Source organism: Zeus faber, assembly GCF_960531495.2.
Source record: "Zeus faber genome assembly, chromosome: 13".
In the NCBI taxonomy this organism is placed as follows: domain Eukaryota; kingdom Metazoa; phylum Chordata; class Actinopteri; order Zeiformes; family Zeidae; genus Zeus; species Zeus faber.
Genome location: NC_137198.1, coordinates 28,594,988 through 28,614,816, shown reverse-complemented (window position 1 = coordinate 28,614,816; position 19,829 = coordinate 28,594,988). Strand labels below are relative to the sequence as shown.

The 19,829-nt window shown below is 44.2% G+C and overlaps 1 protein-coding gene across 3 annotated transcripts in view; it reads left to right on the top strand.

The window, feature by feature from the left end:
* The window catches only part of nrxn3a (neurexin 3a), a gene marked incomplete at both ends in the record, with an annotated part of 408,293 nt that overhangs the window by 73,242 nt on the left and 315,222 nt on the right, over nucleotides 1-19,829 (top strand). For 2 of the 3 annotated variants that reach the window (XM_080012225.1, XM_080012223.1), the window contains 2 exons: nucleotides 12,037-12,380; nucleotides 15,227-15,388. In XM_080012225.1, coding sequence (XP_079868351.1) covers nucleotides 12,037-12,380; nucleotides 15,227-15,388 — 506 coding nt within the window. The remainder of the gene's footprint in view (nucleotides 1-12,036; nucleotides 12,381-15,226; nucleotides 15,389-19,829) is intronic. The other variant, XM_080012224.1, reaches the window with a different exon arrangement.

Genomic DNA, 19,829 nt, shown 5'->3' with positions numbered 1-19,829 from the left:
AAGATGGTTAAGTTTAGGTGCAGGGTAAGAAATGTTATGCGAATGTAACATCTTCTTACTGTATGTATTTGCAGAAAGTATGATAGTTAGATATAAGTATGTACTAGATTGTTCACAAGATTCTGATACCAAGTAAGGAGGAGTTATTACATTGATGACAACATTGAAGGAAGACTCAGGAGACTGTAATTGTGAGGAAAAGGTGTCTTGTATTAGAACAAAAGAAACCAAAACAAAATAAACATACAGTATGGCCATTTCAATTTCAACTTAATTTCACATCACACAATGCTGGAGTTTATGGTTCTCAAACCAGAGGATTTATATTCTACAGTTACGTGCACTTTGTTTACTGAGTAAGTTGGATCTACTTTCTTTACAGGATAAATATCGGGATATATTCATTTCTTTATAATGTTATTTACCTTTATCACAAATAAAATCACCAACATCACCTGAAAACCAAGCAACCATCATTTAAACCTGCACAAAATACCGAAAACACAGCACTGTGAAACAGGTACAAATCTGACCCCTTCACTACACACAATTTATCTTCAGTTCTTGATCTTCAGTTTTCTGTAACCGGCAGAGGGAAAGTCTATGCATTCGTCCATTTGTTCTTTAAGTCATGTGGGCCCAAGTCAAAGTCATTAGGGAAGGGATATGCTGGGCAAAGTTTGTCTATGTGAACTGGTGGATTTGAATAAGTGGAGTGAGTCTCTGTTGCAGTTTATCCTACTGCACCGGCACGAATATGATGATTGTTGCTGAATGGGATCCTCAGATCCTTAGGCTCTGTGCTCATTAGTTGGAATAGCTCACCATCAGTTCCTTTACTCACGTTGTCGTAGTCAGACAACCTGGCCTGCTAAAGCAAATAAGGCCATAACTGTCTTTGAACAACCATTAACTTCTCCTGCAAAAATTCTCAAGACAAAAGTTAAATAATAAACTTAAATCATATATTACAAATATCAAACACTTGTTTTTCCCACTTTGAAATACATTCATACTGTCCAGTTTATGTGACTTACACATGAGATGTTAGACCGCAGTGCTCACGCTAATGTAAATACTGTAAACCTTACTTTATTGAAGTGAAAAAACAATTACAAGTACTGTGTTGAGCTCTGCATTGCATATCTTGCAGTTAGCGGTTGTTGTTTAACAAGCCACCAAACACATTGAGCAGCTTTCAACGTATTCAAAACACTCTATCAACACTACGAAATTACTTCCACCCTTAAGGCTGTGTGATTAACAACAGCTCATTCAATAAACATGTGAGGGTAACATACGTACAGAAGACCACAGGTAGCAACAGCTAACGTGAGATACTAAATTACAACCGAATTTCATGACCAATCAGTGGCGTAGCTTCATGTTAACATGAACATTAGAGGCTTCCGCCGTGACTCACTCATTCATTCTTAGTTTTGATTCAAACGGTTTTCAGCGACTTGGTGGACATCTACAAGTCACCTCAAGTTGGGAAGTTTTTAGGATAAATGCAGCTGCTGAACCAAACTTTTCTTGGACTTTTCTTGTAGCACCAGTCCTCTGACTGATGTGTACCCCGCTACTACATTTAACACAGAAAAAACTGATTGGCCGCCAGTTGCACAGCAAGATCTCAACCACCAGAGCTTATACCCTCACTGTTTACATTTTCGTTCATTCATTACATCAAATTAGTGACCTGGGCTACACTTATGTGTAGGGATCGGGTCCAAGATGGTTACGTTTAGGTAAATTTGGCTTTGGTGTGGTTAAAGTCAGCTTACAGTAAATACTTGGAATGGTGGTTGCTAAAGCAAATACATCCAAATGCCAAATATTTAGGGAGATAGGTTTTGCAATTTGCAGACAAGTTGATACTTAGTTAGATATTAAGAAAAAAAAAACAAGATTTTGCCCCATTGGACTGCATTTAAGCACAGTGAGAAGCTGCAGCAGAGTGGTAGGTTTCTCAATAGTAAGTGTTTCACTGAGGCTGCACTATGAAACCTTAGTGTGGGAGTCTCTACCCACATGTATGGATTTAGGGAGGGAGACAGAGTCATAGATGGCGAGGATCCATTATATTCATGCTGGTTACAGAAAGTCTCGCTGGCACAACAGAAAGATCAACTGGAAATGAATGACAGTTTGTTTTCTCTTGGATGTGCTCCAGACCACCAACGTGTCCGCGTCCTGCGCCTCCAATCTCCACTGAAAGACAGAACAACATATCACACACAAGTGAACCACTGCAGCAAAACCCGCCATCTCGCAGACTTGCCCAGCCGGGTCTGACCAATCAGCGCTACACCGCGTTCCAAATTATTATGCAAATTGTATTTAAGTGTCATAAACATTACATTTTTTGTTTTTCAATTAAACTCATAAATGGTTTTGTGTCTCAGGGCTCTTTGGATCACTGAAATCAATCTCAGACACCTGTGATAATTAGTTTGCCAGGTGAGTTCGACGTTCCACATTATTTAGCAGGCCACAGGTTTCAAGCAATATGGGAAAGAAAAAGGATCTCTCTGCTGCTGAAAAGCGTCAAATGGTGCAATGCCTTGGACAAGGTATGAAAACATTAGATATTTCATGAAAACATAAGGGTGATCATCGTACTGTGATAAGAGTTGTGGCTGATTCAGAGTACAGACGGGTTCGTGCAGGTAAAGGCATAATGAGGAAGATTTCTGCCAGACAAATTCATGGGATTAAGAGAGCAGCTGCTAAAATGCCATTACAAAGCAGCAAACAGGTATTTGAAGCTGCTGGTGCCTCTGGAGTGAACCTCAAGGTGTAGGATCCTCCAGAGGCTTGCAGTTGTTCATAAACCTACTATTGGGCCACCCCTAACCAATGCTCACAAGCAGAAACGGTTGCAGTGGGCCCAGAAATACATGATGACTCATTTTCAAACAGCCTTGATTCCTGTTGAGTGCCGTGCAACCCTGGATGGTCCAGATGGATGGAGTAGTGGATGGTTGGTGGATGGCCACCATGTCCCAACAAGGCTGCGACGTCAGCAAGGAGGTGGCGGAGTCATGTTTTGGGCCAGAATCATGGGGAGAGAGCTGGTAGGCCCCTTTAGCGTCCCTGAAGGTGTGGAAATGACCTCTGCCAAGTATATAGAGTTTCTGACTGACCACTTTCTTCCATGGCACAAAAAGAAGAACCGTGCCTTCTGTAGCAAAATCATTTTCATGCATGACAATGCACCATCTCATGCTGCAAAGAATACCTCAGTGTCATTGGCTGCTATGGGCAGAAAAGGAGAGAAACTCATGGTGTGGCCCCCATCCTCCCCTGACCTCAACCCTATTGAGAACCTTTGGAGCATCCTAGAGCTAAAGATGTATGAGGGTGGGAGGTAGTTTGCATCAAAACAGCAGCTCTGGGAGTCTGTTCTGACGTCCTGCAAAGAAATTCAAGCAGATACTCTCCAAAAACTCACAAGTTCAATAGATGCAAGAATTGTGAAGGTGATATCAAAGGAGTCCTATGTTAACATGTAACTTGGCCTGTTAAGATGTTTTTGAATGAAATAGTTTTTGATTTCAGTAAATATGATCTCCTAATGCTGCAAATTCAACAAATGACCATTTTCAGTTCTTTACAACCTATAAAATGTTTTGAAACTCTGTTGTGCATAATAATTGGGAGCAGTGCATTTTGAGTTTTTTTATTTTTGAAAAAAATACTGTTATCATCTGGAGGTTTGTTCAATAACATTCAAATTATACCCTAACGGTTGATGACTTGAAAATTATACCGACTGTCATTTGCAACGACTATTGAGGAAAATCAGAGAAAAATATCATTTGCATAATAATTTGGAACCCTTGGACTTCCTCTCCCCCCTAGGGGCGGGAGAGGAAGTCGGCGACCATCGGTCAGTCGGCCATCTGTGCCCCCGGGCTATGGATCACCTTGAACTAACAGGGCTGCAGAGCCAGGTACCAACATGTCATCCGCGCGTTGGTATCCTTCATGTGGTGGAGCCACTGCAGCGGGCGTGGTCCGAACAGAGGGTGAATAGGCGCCCCAAGAGGTAGTATCGGAGGGCGCCGACCACCCACTTGATGGCCAGACAGTCCTTCTCCATGGTGCTGTGCTTTGACTCTCGCTCTGGGAGCTTCCTGCTGATGTACAGCACCGGTCGGTCAACGCCCCCAACCTGCTGAGACGACACTTCACTCCGACCATCCAGGGACACACGCTAGCGAGGACGCGCTCTAGCTGGACCGGCCTGGACCTGCGCGCCTTTCCTCTGGCGCCCTGTCCCGCCCATATCCTGCGGACTACGCCACTTGTGGGAGTCTCTACCCACAGGTACGGGTTTCAGGAGGGAGTGGGGCGCCGATTTTATTCATGCTGGTTATTGAAAGTATCGCTTGTACAACAGAAAGATAAACTGGAAATTTATGACAGAGTTAGTTTTCTTTTGGTTGGCTCCGGACCGCAGGCGTTCCCACATCCGGCGCCTCTCTCCACTGAAAGACAGAACAACATATAAGAAGACCCTCCCAGCCGGTCCGTTCAATCAGCGCTCAAGAGGCTGAAGAAGAAGAACAACAACAACAAGAAGAAGAACAATCTTTATTTGTCACAGTGCACACCACACTACAACACATGCACGCACACACACACACATGCACATGCTTTGGATGGTGGCCGGTGAATTGAGGCCTCTGCGTTAAACCCATCCTAGCTTGTCCTTCCTCCGGGGGCACAGCCAGGAGCAGTGGGCAGCATACGGGGACGCGCCCGGGGACCAGGTGATGAGTGTCCATCGCTGGGCTGATTGGGCAGACCCGGAAAATCTGCGCCGCCACAGCCCAGCCAGCCCCACCCTCTGCAGACGTGGATTAACCAACCCTCTCATCTGCCACAGTAAGAAATTAAGAGAACAAGCAATGTAAAAAGACCTGGGTTGAAAATAGCCAACGTGTCCATTTGGTGATTTGGGAGTGTGGGAATTGCAGTCAGATGTAACAACAGAAGAAGAAAGAAGAAACAGTCTTTAATCATCACACAACACTCCACAACACATGCTTGCACACACACACACATGCACATGCATGATGGTGGCCGGTGAAATGGCTCCTCTGCTTTTGACCCATCCTGGCTTGTCCTTCCTCCGGGGGCACAGCCAGGAGCAGTGGGCAGCGTACGTGGACGCGCCCGGGGACCAGGTGATAAGTGTCCATCGCTGGTCAGACGATGATGGGTGCATGTCTTTGGTGGGGGTCCTTACTGACGTGAGGTGGAGGAAACCCCATGTGAACACGGGGAGAACATGCAAACTCCACACAGAAAGGCTCCTGTTTTTGGAAGATAACCCGCCGGAGCACGGTGCCAACAGCACCCCAGGCGGGAATCGAACCCAGGACCTTCTTGCTGTGAGGCAGCAGTGCAATGCACTGCGCCACCGTGCCACCGAACAGTTGACCTTCACGGTCTGAAGGACCTGGTCTACCCAAAATGTAGATATCTTACCGCTCTTCAAAGTACCAAAATTCTCTATTTCCCCGAGATAAGCGCTGCTTACCCCGAATTGAGTATCATTAATCAACGATCAGAAAGACTTTCTGAGGCACCCCCAGGAAAATAAACCATGTGGGGTTTGTGGTGTGTGTGTGTGTGTGCTTGTGTGTGTGTGAGAGAGCTGCAAATGTTTATTGTTTTTTAAAATCTGTTATCTGTTGTCACTATTGGTCATGTTTGATTTGTGTTGTCGCCGGATGGAAGTAAGAGGCAGAGGATTGGATTGGATCCTTCCAGGGGTGTGTTTGTGTGTGTGTGTGTGTGTGTGTTTGTGGTTAGGAGGACAAGGGTGCACCTAACCTAAAAAGCCTTTAACTGTTGTTCGGTACGGTAACCCTCTCTGACCTCTCGGCAGCATAATGATGGCACGACTCACTTGTGACAAAAAAAAAGGCAGAGAAGCACTGTCACACATTCCCTGGGAGGCCTCCTCTTAAGACCGACTGCGTATGGTCTTTCACCTCTTTCCGTTGGCTTTGCATAGCGTGTGTGGTTGTTGATGTGGGACAGGGAAAGTAATGGGTGAAAGTGTATTCCCAGTGGAAAGGAACTTTCCAAGCCAAAAAAGATGCCTCAAAAGAACACGACTCAAAAGAGCTTAACTCATGAGTAAACGGAACAATGGCTTCTCGGATGTTGTTACGTGTATAGTAGCTCCGCCACTTCCCTTCAGCACGTGGCGGGTTGACGATGACACTGCATAGATAGCCTCTTGCCCAGATGTACTATGTCATCCTGGTACTTTTGGCATACTATTTGAGTCTACTATGGTTTTGGACCAAACTAAATAGTATGCTTGTGCACTGTTCCGGACACAGCTATGGCTTTGAGTTCACATGTCGCAATGTGTACAAGTGCCCAACAGGCCCAAACCATTTACCAGCTTGTTGGTGTGGACTTTTCCAATTATTTTCCAGTTAATTTCCCTCAATGTATAATCTCCGTGAGTTGTACGAGCGGTGGTTCTTCTCCCTGAAACTACTTCTTCATTTGAAGTTTACTGCATTATTAAGATCAGGGTGACTTCTGGACAGGGAGGGAGAAGAGAGGTGGAATATGGAGGGAAAAGAGGCGGGTTAATGGGTGTGGTAACGATAAAGGGGGGGATGAAGCACTCATGTGGAACATGAGGAGAAAAATGGGATGGGGGTAATAAATGGAAGGGAGTAGAGAGATTGAGACAGAGAGGGAGAATTCATACCAACAAAACAACAAGAGTTTGGAGGAGTTTAATAACTTAAGTCATTGACCTGTAGTAGCGGACAATGGTCACACTGGGCTGAGTGCAAAAGAGAGAAGAGAAGAATCTTTAATTATCACACAACACACCACACTACAACACATGCGCACACACACACACATGCACACGCTTTGGATGGTGGCCGGTGAAATGAGGCCTCTACATTTAACCCATCCTGGCTTGTCCTTCCCCTGGGGAGGCAGCCAGGAGCAGTGGGCAGCATTCGTCAAGGCGCCCGGGAACCTGGTGATGAGTGTCCATCGCTGGTCAGATGATGATGTGTACATGTTTTGGGTGGGGATCCTTACTGACATTAGGTGGAGGAAACCCCATGTGAGCACGGGGAGAACATGCAAACTCCACACAAAAAAGCTCCTATTTGGGAGATAACCCCCCCCCCCAGAGCACAGTGCCAACAGCGCCCCAGGCAGGAATCGAACCCAGGACTATCTTGCTGTGAGGCAGCAGTGCAATGCACTGCGCCCCTGTGCCATAGCTTCCGTTTTTCGCTTACTGGTGGCGCGGAGAGGCATGCACACAAATGCAAAATTGAAGAAATGCTATTATAATATTTATCTTAAACCTCACTGACAAAAGTGCAAATTTCACAAAACTGACTTCATTAGTGAGGTTATATATGTTGTGAAAAAGGTATAACAAAAAAGAAATCAAGTAATAATTTTGCTTCAAACCCCTGCAATTCCTTCACTGGGAGAGGGGATACTAGTTTGTAATTTAACATGACCGTGATTTATGTTTGAAATATACGGTGGAGTGAAATACTCAGGAAGTCGTTTACAAAGGTCTATACATTCAGGTCACAATAACCGTGGACTCAATGATCTGATCTGATTTGAGATCTAACTCAAATTTTTTGACTGAGCTTCAACTTGGGCCTTGATGGTCAAGTGCAAGAAATCTGATTTGATAAATAGGTAACGTGGACTTGAGCCTTGCGGTGGACTTGAGATGAAGGGGTTGGACTTGGACTTCGACTGGAGACATGAGACTTGACTTTGGATTTATGTTCGCCATGAACAAAAATCAGCGCATGATAAATCATTATGCCACTCAATTATGTATGGGCTGATGACTTATTCATCGCCAATTTCATATTTGGACTATAACCATTACCCCTGTGTCACTGAGGCCTGTTGCAGCAATAATGATTCATACAGAACAATCCATATTATTCATTTATCAGTGCTTTTCCGGTCATTCATCATCACGGAAGGGCCCGCCCTGTCAAAGCAGCTTGTCAAAATTGAGCCGGCTTTTGTGGATTCTGACTCATCTGTGTTGGTACAACACACATTTTCTGCAGCCGTTGAAAGGTGACCGAGTTGGTTCTTTGACGGAGTGTTTCAAATGGGGGTCACACTGAAAGGGAGCAGCCTTGAAAGGTCCGATCTGGGATCAGCCATGTCGTCGTTTATGGAGAATCAGCTTAGGCAAAACCAGGTTTAATACTTTTGCCAACCACCGGCTTGGCAGAGTTCTGTTGCATCCAAACAGCAGGGAGATTTACAGGGTCCTTAACGTTCCCTTTTGCCACCTCTTTCCCCATGTGACATTTTTATAGATGACCCCCAAGTGTGACTTAGTCAGAGTCATCCATCACTTTGAAGCTGTAAATTGAATGGCTTTACGGATTCCATTAAAACCATTATGGGCCGATAACAATCTCTTCACACCATTCCACATCTCTGGCCTTGAGGAACTCTCACACATTTTGGACTCATTAGAATTTTGCATTTGATTGAAAATTGCAAATGCGCGAGGTTTCAGCACCGGGGCTGCTGGAATCAAGGGTTGGACCTTTCTGTGGCCTGGCCTGAATATAACCCCTACAACAAATTACAAAAGATGGCGACAGGATTCCACTGTTCCTCGGTCTCCAACCCCAAAACAACCACAAAACTAAAAAGTGATACAGAAATAGGACCATCGCACAAAATCACTGACTAAAGGTCACCATAGAAGCTAAATACATTGTGACACTTGCCTACCGTTGATTTGTTTGGACAGATGTTTGCTGCCTTCCGTCTGCTTTTCTCTTGCACCCGCCTGTCTGTCCAAGTTAAACGGGACAGTGTTCTTATACCAGTGGGGTGCTCTCGAGGCCCCTGCAGGTGCCTTTTCCTCATGAGCGAACTAGCGTGGTTACTTTCCGGCCTCCTGAGGGCTTTCACATTAACCACGCACGCTGATAAGTCTTGCCTGGCCTGGCGGTGTGCCATACATATACATGTAGAGAGAGAGAGAGAGAGAGAGAGAGAGAGAGAGAGAGAGAGAGAGAGAGAGAGAGAGAGAGAGAGAGAGAGAGAGAGAGAGAGAGAGAGAGAGAGAGAGAGAGAGAGAGAGAGACTTTTCTTTGTTTTAGTTTGACTTTGCCAGCCTCTCTGACTGACAGAAGATGAGCTGGAAATTGGAAATTGTTTTCCTTTTTGAAATAAGAAGGTGTTCTACTAGTTATATGTTATATATACTGTATTTACACAATGATGGTAGCTTGGTGCGGTGCTCTGACTTCTTGTGGCTGGAGAACCTTTCCGGAACCATCTTAATTCTTAAGTGAAATGTTCAACAAGGTACAAGGGGTACCAACGACCGACGAGCGCTTTAAAGGACCATACTGATCAATTTAATCAACTTTTATCACTGTTAAAGGTACTTGTTTTTTTTCATTTAGCCACTTTTTGTATTTGGAAAAGCAATGGTGCTTACCAAATGTGTGTGTGCTGACTAGTATATGGGTTAAAACGACCTACACAACACCAAGCCTGGGCCAATTGAAAGGCCGAAGTGGTGTCCTTTAATTGTGCCATACTTGGTGTTTCGTAGGTCATCCTTCGTTGCTTAAGCTGTAGTTATTGCTGACAAATATAGATGCCTATCTCTGTTCAGAAACACTTTACACTTCCAGAGCCAGACAAGTAAACAAGCTCTTCCGTAGTCTATCTTAAGATGTTTCCATATTGGTTGTATCCCATTTTGGTCATCTTTTATAACTACAAAATTAGAAGCTTGGCACTTTGATTCATCCAACCGCACTTCTAATTAGACAGCGACTTATCCACTGAGTGTGGGTTTCCCCATCTTGTTACGTATTGGGGAGCTTTTGGTGTGAGGCTGCTTGGTCAAAACATCACTTTTTCTGTATGTTAATTAATAATTGATCCTGTCCTTTACATTGGAAGTGTTATTGGGAGGTAGAACTATCTGCAGTGAGTCGGGTTGCGTCGGCAGCACCTGAGATAAGATTGTAGGTTGTTTCTTTTTGAAGGAGAAGGCGAGCTGTCCCCAGGGTACAACATTTTTTCTGGGATAACTTGTGATTGCTTTACAGCATATCTGGAGCACTATCTGTTGCAGTAATATGTGACCGACAAAACAAGAGGTGCCAGTACTTTTTCCAACATCTGTTTCGAAAAAGTCATCCAACAGCTGCCAATGGTAGCAGCTAGCCTGCATTGTTTTTCTGTGTGGTTGTCAGTGATCTTTCTACCTGGTTCATTCAATATGTTTTTCATGGTGATTCAATCAGCACTAGATTGTGGAATAAGAGACATTTATTGGACTTTTGACTATTTGACTATTAATTTGATGCAGCAGCGCTAATACATGAATTAATATATGTGTATATAAGTGGAGGATGGATCTCTTAGAGACACGTCCGCTATGGGTTCCTTCTGTACAGTCCAACGAGGCTTGCTACTGGTTGAGATGGGAGCGCTTGAGCAGTTGCAATGACACAAAGAGAGGGCAGCAAGCAGCTGTATAAATACTGATGGAAAGCCATGGGATTGCCTACTCATGAGGTGTGGCAGGCTCTGATTGTTTGTGGTTGAATGACAGAGGTCATATGCTATGTGGCCATGATAGTACCTAGTTTATAATGTGCAATGTTTGGATCCTGGTTCACTCCTGTTGTTCTACTGAATTTTAATGAATCATTTTTTGCATTGACATGCTATGCAAACACGAAAGACATCGCATCATCAATCACAGAATAAAATATGCCTCCAATTCCAGCGTAAAAAACTCACTGAAGCCACGTATACTGTCTTCCCGTCATTGCATACCCAACTGTTAAATGCTGCGTAGGATGAGCCTGAGGTGTTTGTGTTGAAAAGATGAAAGTGGCAGCCATTTTGTTGTGAGGTTTTCTCCATTTTTTATTTATTTTTTGCTCTGGCAGGAACTTTATTGAGCATGCAGCACACGTGACAGCACACTGCTCTCGCCCCGAGGCCTTGCAGCATTTGTGGCGGATGGATTCGGCTGCGGCGACGTGGCAAAAGCCTGCGGTCTAGTCTCTCGCATCTCCAGCGTTTTTATTTTCTTTGCCACATTGGTGTTTCCCTCCCGCCCGCCCTTCCCCCCTGTTCTTCCTCCACACTCCTTTAAAGGCTATCAGTGCTTTACTCTTCCGGGCTTGCCATGCTTTACCCGCCTCATCTCAGGTCGGCCATTTGACAGGAAATGGCAATTTTAACCGGCAAGATTAGGCCTTTGATGTTGTTGGATGATAGCTATCAACAGTCTGGCTTTTACTCCCACTGTATCAAGTGTGGCTGCCTGTCACTGCGATAGCCCTACTTATTTTCTGGACGGCACGGCTCTTTTGTTGCCGCGTGTCAATCAGCGTCCGAGAAGGTCCCCTCATCACAAGACGATCCAGTACTCTCTGACTTTGATTATCACCCTTTTGATATACGGTAATACCAGGTGCAGCCCTGAAAATTATGTTGCGGTCTCCTCTGGGTCACTTTTTAAGTTGACCACCACACCACCACTCCCCAAAGATTGTTAACAAAGCGCTACGTTAAGCTTACCCTTGCCGAAAACAGACACATGAGCAGATATCACGTTTGATGGTTTTGCGCTCACACGCTCGACGTTTGATCATTAATTGATTTGACACAGTATATAGGCTAGTTTCTTCTGGTGGCTGGGTGGAGATTCAATCTCCTTTTCAAGGGAGACCTGAGCACAAATTCCAATCAATACACGGATGTGAAATCATCCACTGAAAATAAAATGAAAAATGAAAAGAGTCAAAAACTACTAGCCTACAACCCTCCCCCAACTCAGTGTTGGTGCGAGATACATTCAAAATCAACCCATCCTGCAATCTAGCGCCCTCATTGTTAGCTTATTTCCATTAAAGGTTTTGGGTATATTGTATCTCTAAAACAAACATCTACGCTGTTGCGCTCAAGCCAACTCCATTGTACATTGACACCTGTCCTCTCTTCTTTCTCCTTTCGTTTCCTTCTCCACAGCGAGGGAAGAAAACGTGGCCACCTTCCGTGGCTCCGAGTACTTCTGCTATGACCTCTCCCAGAACCCTATCCAGAGCAGCAGTGACGAGATCACGCTCTCCTTCAAGACGTGGCAGCGAAACGGCCTCATCCTGCACACGGGCAAGTCCGCTGACTACGTCAACCTGGCGCTGAAGGATGGGGCCGTATCCCTGGTGATCAACCTGGGCTCGGGGGCCTTCGAGGCCATCGTGGAGCCGGTCAACGGAAAGTTCAATGACAACTCCTGGCACGACGTCAAGGTCACGCGCAACCTTCGCCAGGTGAGGCAACGAAGGCTTCATGTGGAGTTTTGCATTGTATTCCTTGTCATTCATTGAATTTATCAGAACGCTTAAAGGTCACATATTTTTGTCTCCCTGTAGTTTCTCACTTTAAGTGTGTGTTTTGAGTCACCCCAATGCCTCCAAATACATGAACAGGCTGTTCTCTCTAGGGGTTAAATGTATGTAAATGAACCAGCATTCTGATGGCTGCTGCATGGGAGGGCGGGGCTGGTATACAGTTTATTCACATCGGGGAGGGCATAGGAACCCTGTGTGATGTCACCAAGGGCTGAAAATCAAAATGGCTGGTAGAATCATGCCATGGCTATCACTCGCTTTTCTCCATCCACTTATATTCTTCCTGTCTCGATTTGTGTGTGTACGTGACGCTCTCTCTCTCTCTCGCTCTCTCTCTCGCTCTCTCTCTCCCTGTCTCTCTGTGTGTCGGCGGGGAGACATTTTATTGAGTGAGCTCAGGAGAAAGCTGCAGTCAACCAAGACCCGGGCTTTTAACCTGAGGCCGATTCCCTAACCCGCGAAAAAAAGCCAGCATTTGTAAATATGCTAATAGGCCAGATTATTCTCCCACCGCCTCTCGAGTGGGAGAGAGCATGAATTGAAGGATTCAACGGTATATGTGGGAGGAAATAGTCGGGTGGTGAGGGATATCTGGGATCTCGTTACATATACCTGTGGTGAATGCTAAACGGTAAACTGATTTTATTGTCAGGAATTTGCATTCATGCGCAATCAAGTTCACTTTTAGTTTCAAAGCTTTGTTATCTGTAGTCATACTTTGTCATTGGTTTAACGAGTACAAGCATTATACGTATTAACACATAATAATGAATACGCATGAGTGCGTAAAACCACATAAGGTACACCAACTACTACTACTAAGTAATCGTTTTGTTTTAGACGCTCACCGATTGGTTATGCTCTTTTATTTCATTTGGAATAAAAAATCTTTAAGAAAAGTAAAAGTGAAACACTTATTTCAAGGCTTTCTGAAACACTTACCTTACCCTCTCTATTTCACATAGTTCAACTGATTTTTTATTACATTTCGGAAACATTTCAAGGGAGAGTTCCATCAACCATCTGTCATGTTATTATGATTATGATTATGATTGTTATTATTATTATTATTATTATTATTATTATTATTATTATTATTATTATTATTATTATTATTATATATATTTTTTTTTATTATTATTATTATTATTGTTATTATTATCATTGTCATTCATTTGATCAGCAATTATTTGGGAGGCCCACTGCTCATTCTTACATACATTTGTTTCTTCCCTGTCCTCCATTCGTTGGCAAAGCAATCTGGCATTGGATTCGCTATGGTAAACAAACTCCATTGTCTGGTAGATATCATTCTTATTGTTATATATCTGGTTTGCTGTGCTCCTCCTCTTCGCTTTGACCTTTGACCCAATAGCGAGGCACCTTCTCCAAAAACAGGAAGCCGGCGTTATTTCCTGACTTTTAAATTGCTTTCATGTCCTCTTTCTTCCCTTCCTTTCTTTCAGCTGTCACCCGCGCTCCAGACTTTGTGCCATTATTTTTTTCCACTTCTCCAGTTGCCCAGAATGCTTTTCTTCCTCTCCAGGGGTTTTCTGCTAAAGACTTTGCCTTTCAGATTTAGCTCCCATCCTCCATTTGATCTCCTTTGTTTGAATGTTTGTTTGGTTTGGGTGATGATGTCATGGAATCTTCCAGAAGATTACGGGCACCCACAAAATTGAAAAGAAACAGAGAATTAGAGCCCTCTCCATCAACAAGGGAGCTGAGACTATTGTTTCCTGTACACAAATGTGCATGGGCCCAAATCCATAGTGTCAACCTTTCCACCCACCTCTCGCTTTCATTGTTGCACAGCTTCCCCAAACATGTGGACTTCTAATTGCTAAAGGTGTCCCACATTGCTATGATTGCAATCAGCGAGATTCCTCACACGTATCCAACAGTTATATATCAGTAGAACTCTCGGGTTAGATGCACTTACCTGTGATCTAACCCGAGAAGTAGAGCCAACCCAACTGTCCAGCATTTGGGGTTAGTTTTGCAAATGGTGTTCAGCAAGATTGCCCAGGGATGAGTGATGATCTGCAGATTGGAATGATGATCACCCTAAAGGATGGATACGCTAGCTGTCCACCCAGGTTTTATTAAAATGTTGGTTCCCATCATCTATAACTGTTAATAGCAAACTTACTAGAAACGTCCTGTCTCCTTCATCCTTTGCCCCATTAGACTGCACTTAAACACAGTGAGAAGCTGCAGCAGAGTGGTAAGTTTCTCAATTCGAGGTTTTAGAAGTGACCTCTTCAGCAAAGCAGTTACAAATGATGGCTGATGGATTGTTTTTGATACGCAGCTACACAGTTTATTTTAAAGAGTTCATAAACCCTTCCTCAGTTAACCGGTGTGCTTAGTCCTAGACACTGAGCCAGACAATGGTAATACTTTTTTTTTTTTTTTTTAACAATAGCCAATATACTAAATGAAATAGACATTTATAGACTCGCAGATGAATAAACAGCAGTCTGCGATGCCTATAGCTGCCTCGACCCCTTCTCCTGTGCATGTTTGTGATTACGTTGGTGTGTAATCCCTCCTACTAACCCACTGCTGTGCTGTCTGTGTTTGTACATTTTCTTTTTCATTTTCTTTCTTCTTTTTATTTCATTTATTTGCAACATAGATTAATATCGCATTCACTTTGCATCCTCGGGAGCAGGCGACCTTTTTTCTAAACTAACCACACCAAAAAGGGTCAAGTTTATAATTCCACCGTAAGTGTTTCACTTCGCTCTTCTTGTTGTCAGGTGACAATATCGGTGGATGGGATCCTCACCACCACGGGCTACACCCAGGAGGACTACACCATGCTGGGCTCTGATGACTTCTTCTACGTGGGCGGAAGCCCCAGCACCGCCGACCTTCCAGGTTCCCCAGTCAGCAACAACTTCATGGGCTGCCTCAAAGAGGTAAGTGTAAAACTGATGAGGCGCTGTCAGGTCTAGTGATGCAAGACTCGTTAATGATTCATTTGTAGCAAACAATTCTTTAAATGACTCAGGTGGCGGGAGTCATTCTGGCAAAAGAGTCGTTCACACGTTCGCCTCAAACCCTGCAGCCCAACAAGCTCAGTGAGTGGGTGAGAGAGTGAGGGAGACATAAATAAGCTTCTACTATAACAGAAAAAAATGATTAAGGATTAAATTAATGTGGAACAAAAGGTAAAGGCATTTAGCATAATTAATATCGGATGTGGATGGGATTGAATGTGACTTATTTACACTTTGCATTCCATCAAAAAAAACATTTTTGACAGAATTAAATGATTCTCTGACTCAAGGGAGCCTTGAGAATTGCGACATGTCACAACGACTGAATCGAACAAACAAAAAGTATAAAAACTGATCAAATCTTTTTACTGAGTCACTGGTAAAGTGCCTAATTCATTGCTTGTGGGGTCGATATTATCATGCATGGTGTATGACTCTGCATAGAATTATTTGACCATTTTGTTGAGCTGTTCTGTATTATCATGAATTGACCACATCATATTGCTCAATTTATTTATTACATTCTTGTTACTGAGCAGTCATATGTACCGCCTGGTGGCCAGAGCACCATCAGTGATAATGCATTTGGGTCTCAATTGCAAACTGTACAATACATGGGCCCCACAGAAAAAGAGGAATAAGGAATAATTGGATACAAAAAAACAACTGAAAGCTTTCACATCACATACCCATGGAACATTATTTATAGTTGACCTAATTGCTAGTGGAGGCTGAGCAACATCAGCACAAGTCTTATGGGAGTGGAAGACTGTCATGTTTTATTGCATCTTTTGACGACCTATTTGTATACGTCCATTTCTGCCAAAATCAATATAAATATTTTGATGTAATTTGTCCTGAATGTTCCACGCTATGCTTTTAGTTTGGAACAAAAAATTGACCTCAAATCGGAATGTCCCACAACATCATACAGCTATTGTTGGTGATAAGGAAGTTTTATAAATCACTTGAAGCTATATGGTCATTAGATTGATGTCCATATACTGAAACTCACTTTTCACTTTTCTGTGGTCGCTGTGTGGACAAACAAATATTTTATTTTGTTATTTCTGCTCTTCCATCGATTACACAAAACTCTTAAACACATTAAAGACCTTACTGAAATATGAAGAAATATGAAATGTCTTAGGCAGGTATATTACAAAAGAATATTTGAGTGTTCTTAACCTTTTGAATGACAGAATTCTACAGAAAAAAAGGATTTAGTTGTTCCAAAAGATCATACTGGTAATAGGAATTTACCTTATTGGTCCAAATTGTGGTGTGTTGCTCAGACTGTCAACGAAGCTAGCCGGCTTAAAAGCAGCTACTCCATGAAGTAAGTGAAGTAAGTTAACTGATACTCCCTTTATTTGATAACTGATCAGAAGATGTACAGCCAGGTGTTCAAAATGACCTTGTTTTTTAAGAAGACAGTACAGGGTCTAAGACGGCTGTTCTTCTTGGAGCTGATTCAATCAAGACAAAATTAAATTGCGCTACTTTCACACATGGACTCCGCACAATGTCTGGATTATGGTCGGACCTGATAGTCTGGACATTGTCTAAATTTACCCTTTCACACATGAAGCAAAAAAAACTAAGATTGCCGTGTCAGATGTGTTCACACCATCTGGAAATACTATATAGTTTGGTTTAGACGAGGGGCGGGGCCTGGGTAGACGGGACTCAATGACGCCGCAGAGTTTTATAGCACAGGCAAGATGGTGGACAAGGCTCGAGTTTTATGAGTAGTCACATTTTTTTTGTGTTGATACGTCATGTATTTGGGCGTATCCGCAATATAAACAGAGTGGAAAGGAATAATAAAGAAAGGAGTACACAGCAGTAGGCTTGGGCGATCCTGCAAAATTCTAATCGCACTTCTGGAACGAGGAGCGCCCGTATCGAATGTAATTCAATGTTGCAAATGCGGTCTCACATCAGGGGCATACAGACGAGGCTTCTCCTCCAAGTGATCAGCGCTCCGCTGTGCTGCTCCATTCGGCCAGAGCGGCAAAATGCCTAGAAGCGGAGCTGGGGGTCCATGTGTCTTTTATTTTTTATTTTTTAGCACCTGCCCCTTTTAAAGTTTCTGTACAGGACTGTAGAAGGGCCGTGAGATCCGGAGTAGTTTCTCAACAGTGTTGAGCGGAGAGGGCGAGAGCCTCCACCCACTCACTCTCAAAAATATGTCTGTCATCAATGTCAATCGCGATCTATGGAGTCGATCGCTGATAGACGATTTAATCGTAAATCTGCCTATGCAGAAGCTACACACCGTGCGAGAAAGTCTGCACAAAGGGAAATTACAGGCGCATGATAGAGACGTCATCAACACACGACACGCTCACTCACTCTCTGTGAATTCTCCGGAAAATTGCCTGCTCCGTTCACACATACCGCTCAATCGGACATTATCCAGACTTTGAACCAGCGTGCTGACTGGCTAAAGTCTGGGTTATATCTGGGTTAAATGATGCCGACATTTGCATTCACACATACAGCTTATCCGGGTAATGTATGGATCATTTCAACTTTACAGTGCATGTGTGAAAGCAGCTTCAGACTGGGAGGTAAGACTGGGAAGTTAGAGTTGGAGGTAAGACTGGGAAGTTAGACTTGGAGGTAAGACTGGGAGGTTAGATCAAGAAGTCAGATTAGGAGCTTAGGCCAGGAGGTTAAATTGGGAAGTCGGAGTGGGAACTTAGACTGGTGAGCTTAGGCTGAGAGGTTAGACTGGGAAGTTAGACAGAATGGAAATCAGACTGGGAGGTAAGACTTGGAAAGTTAGACTGGGAGATGATGTTTCGTAACAATGAAATTCAGGTCACGTCATTCTTCAAATAGTTGCCTCAACGCCGACTGATTCCCTCGGCCTAACCATTCGTGAGGAGACTCTCTCTCTCACTCTCTCGCACGAGTATATAAACGGCCAGACGATTATATACACACATGTGTATGCACGCTTGTGTACGTATTGTACCCTTCAGCTGGTGATGTCATTTTCTCAGCGCTTGGATGGAGCTGCTTGCTGCAGTGTAGCAGCAGGGACCTGGCTTTTTTCTGTCAGCACTCACACACACACACACACACACATACACACACACACACACACACACATACACACGGGAAACAGAACAGACAGATATGCGTGGTATGGACCAGGGATAGAACGAGAGCGAATTTAATCCCCTCTTGGCCTACTTCCTGCTCTCTGCCATGTTGGGCGGACCTGCATTTCCTCATAACCCCCCACACCCCCACTGCTAGTGCCCTATGGCGCACTGGCACACCTACAAGTGGGCATGCTCACTATTTTTAGGTTTATGTCACACTAACACGAACAACAAAACACACAAGTGGAGGCATGTACTTGCAAACCCATGTGAAGTATTTTTTTGGCTCGCATGAGAGTGCAGGTCAGGCCCGTAAAGACGGCTCAATTCCTTCTACCGGTCAAATGCGGCGCCACCTTTTTTTTAAACGCTGGCTACGTTCCATTTTTGACCTCTGACACTTTTGCCGGATGGAAAGTGTGCGGAAAACAGCCACCGTACTTAACTTTTTGTGTGACTTACTCCTGAAGTCATTAAGTCATGACTCAAGCAGGGGCATGTCTATGGGTGGGCTGGGGTGGGCAACACCCACCCAGAGATACTGTAAGCCTTGCTCACCCAGAGGGCTCATCTGCCCATCCGAATAAACCATTTTAAAACCGCCTGCCGCTGGCCATGATAAAGAACGGTTTCAAAGTGGTTTATGAGGCTCAGAGATGTTACTGGGATTCCATCTTTGGGTGGGCATTTGGAGTATTTTGGTGGGCAACAACAAAAATGCTGCTTTTACTCAATAGGGGATGTAAACAATGCCGTAGTTTAACTCAAATGGGGAGGGCGGGGGTGGGGGTAGGGGGGCATGGGGCATTTTTTGTTTCATTCAATACATCTACAACATCTACAATAAAAACACACTGTTTTTATCTGTTTTCATTAAGCCATCTCCACAATCAGAACCTGTCGGTGCCGGCCTGGCTCTGTGCCTGTGGTCCATGCCTGACATCCGCCGCCCGGGTTCTGCGCCTGCGGCTATGTCTTATGCCTGCATGTGGGGCTGGGTTGTATGGTTGCGCCTTGGGGGTGCAGGCTCTCTTCGTGCTCTCTGGAAGTGGTTTATGCTCCTCGGGGCCATGCTTGGGTGTTGCTCTGCAGGCCCCTAGCTTCTCTGGGGCCTAGGGGGTCTTCTGTGGCTGCACGGCAGGGTGCTCTGGGCTTTCCTGAGGTCGTGGAGTGTCTCTACGCCTGCAGGATTCAGGGGTGGCTGCAAGCCCTTTTCTGCTGCTTGGAGGCGCTATGATATA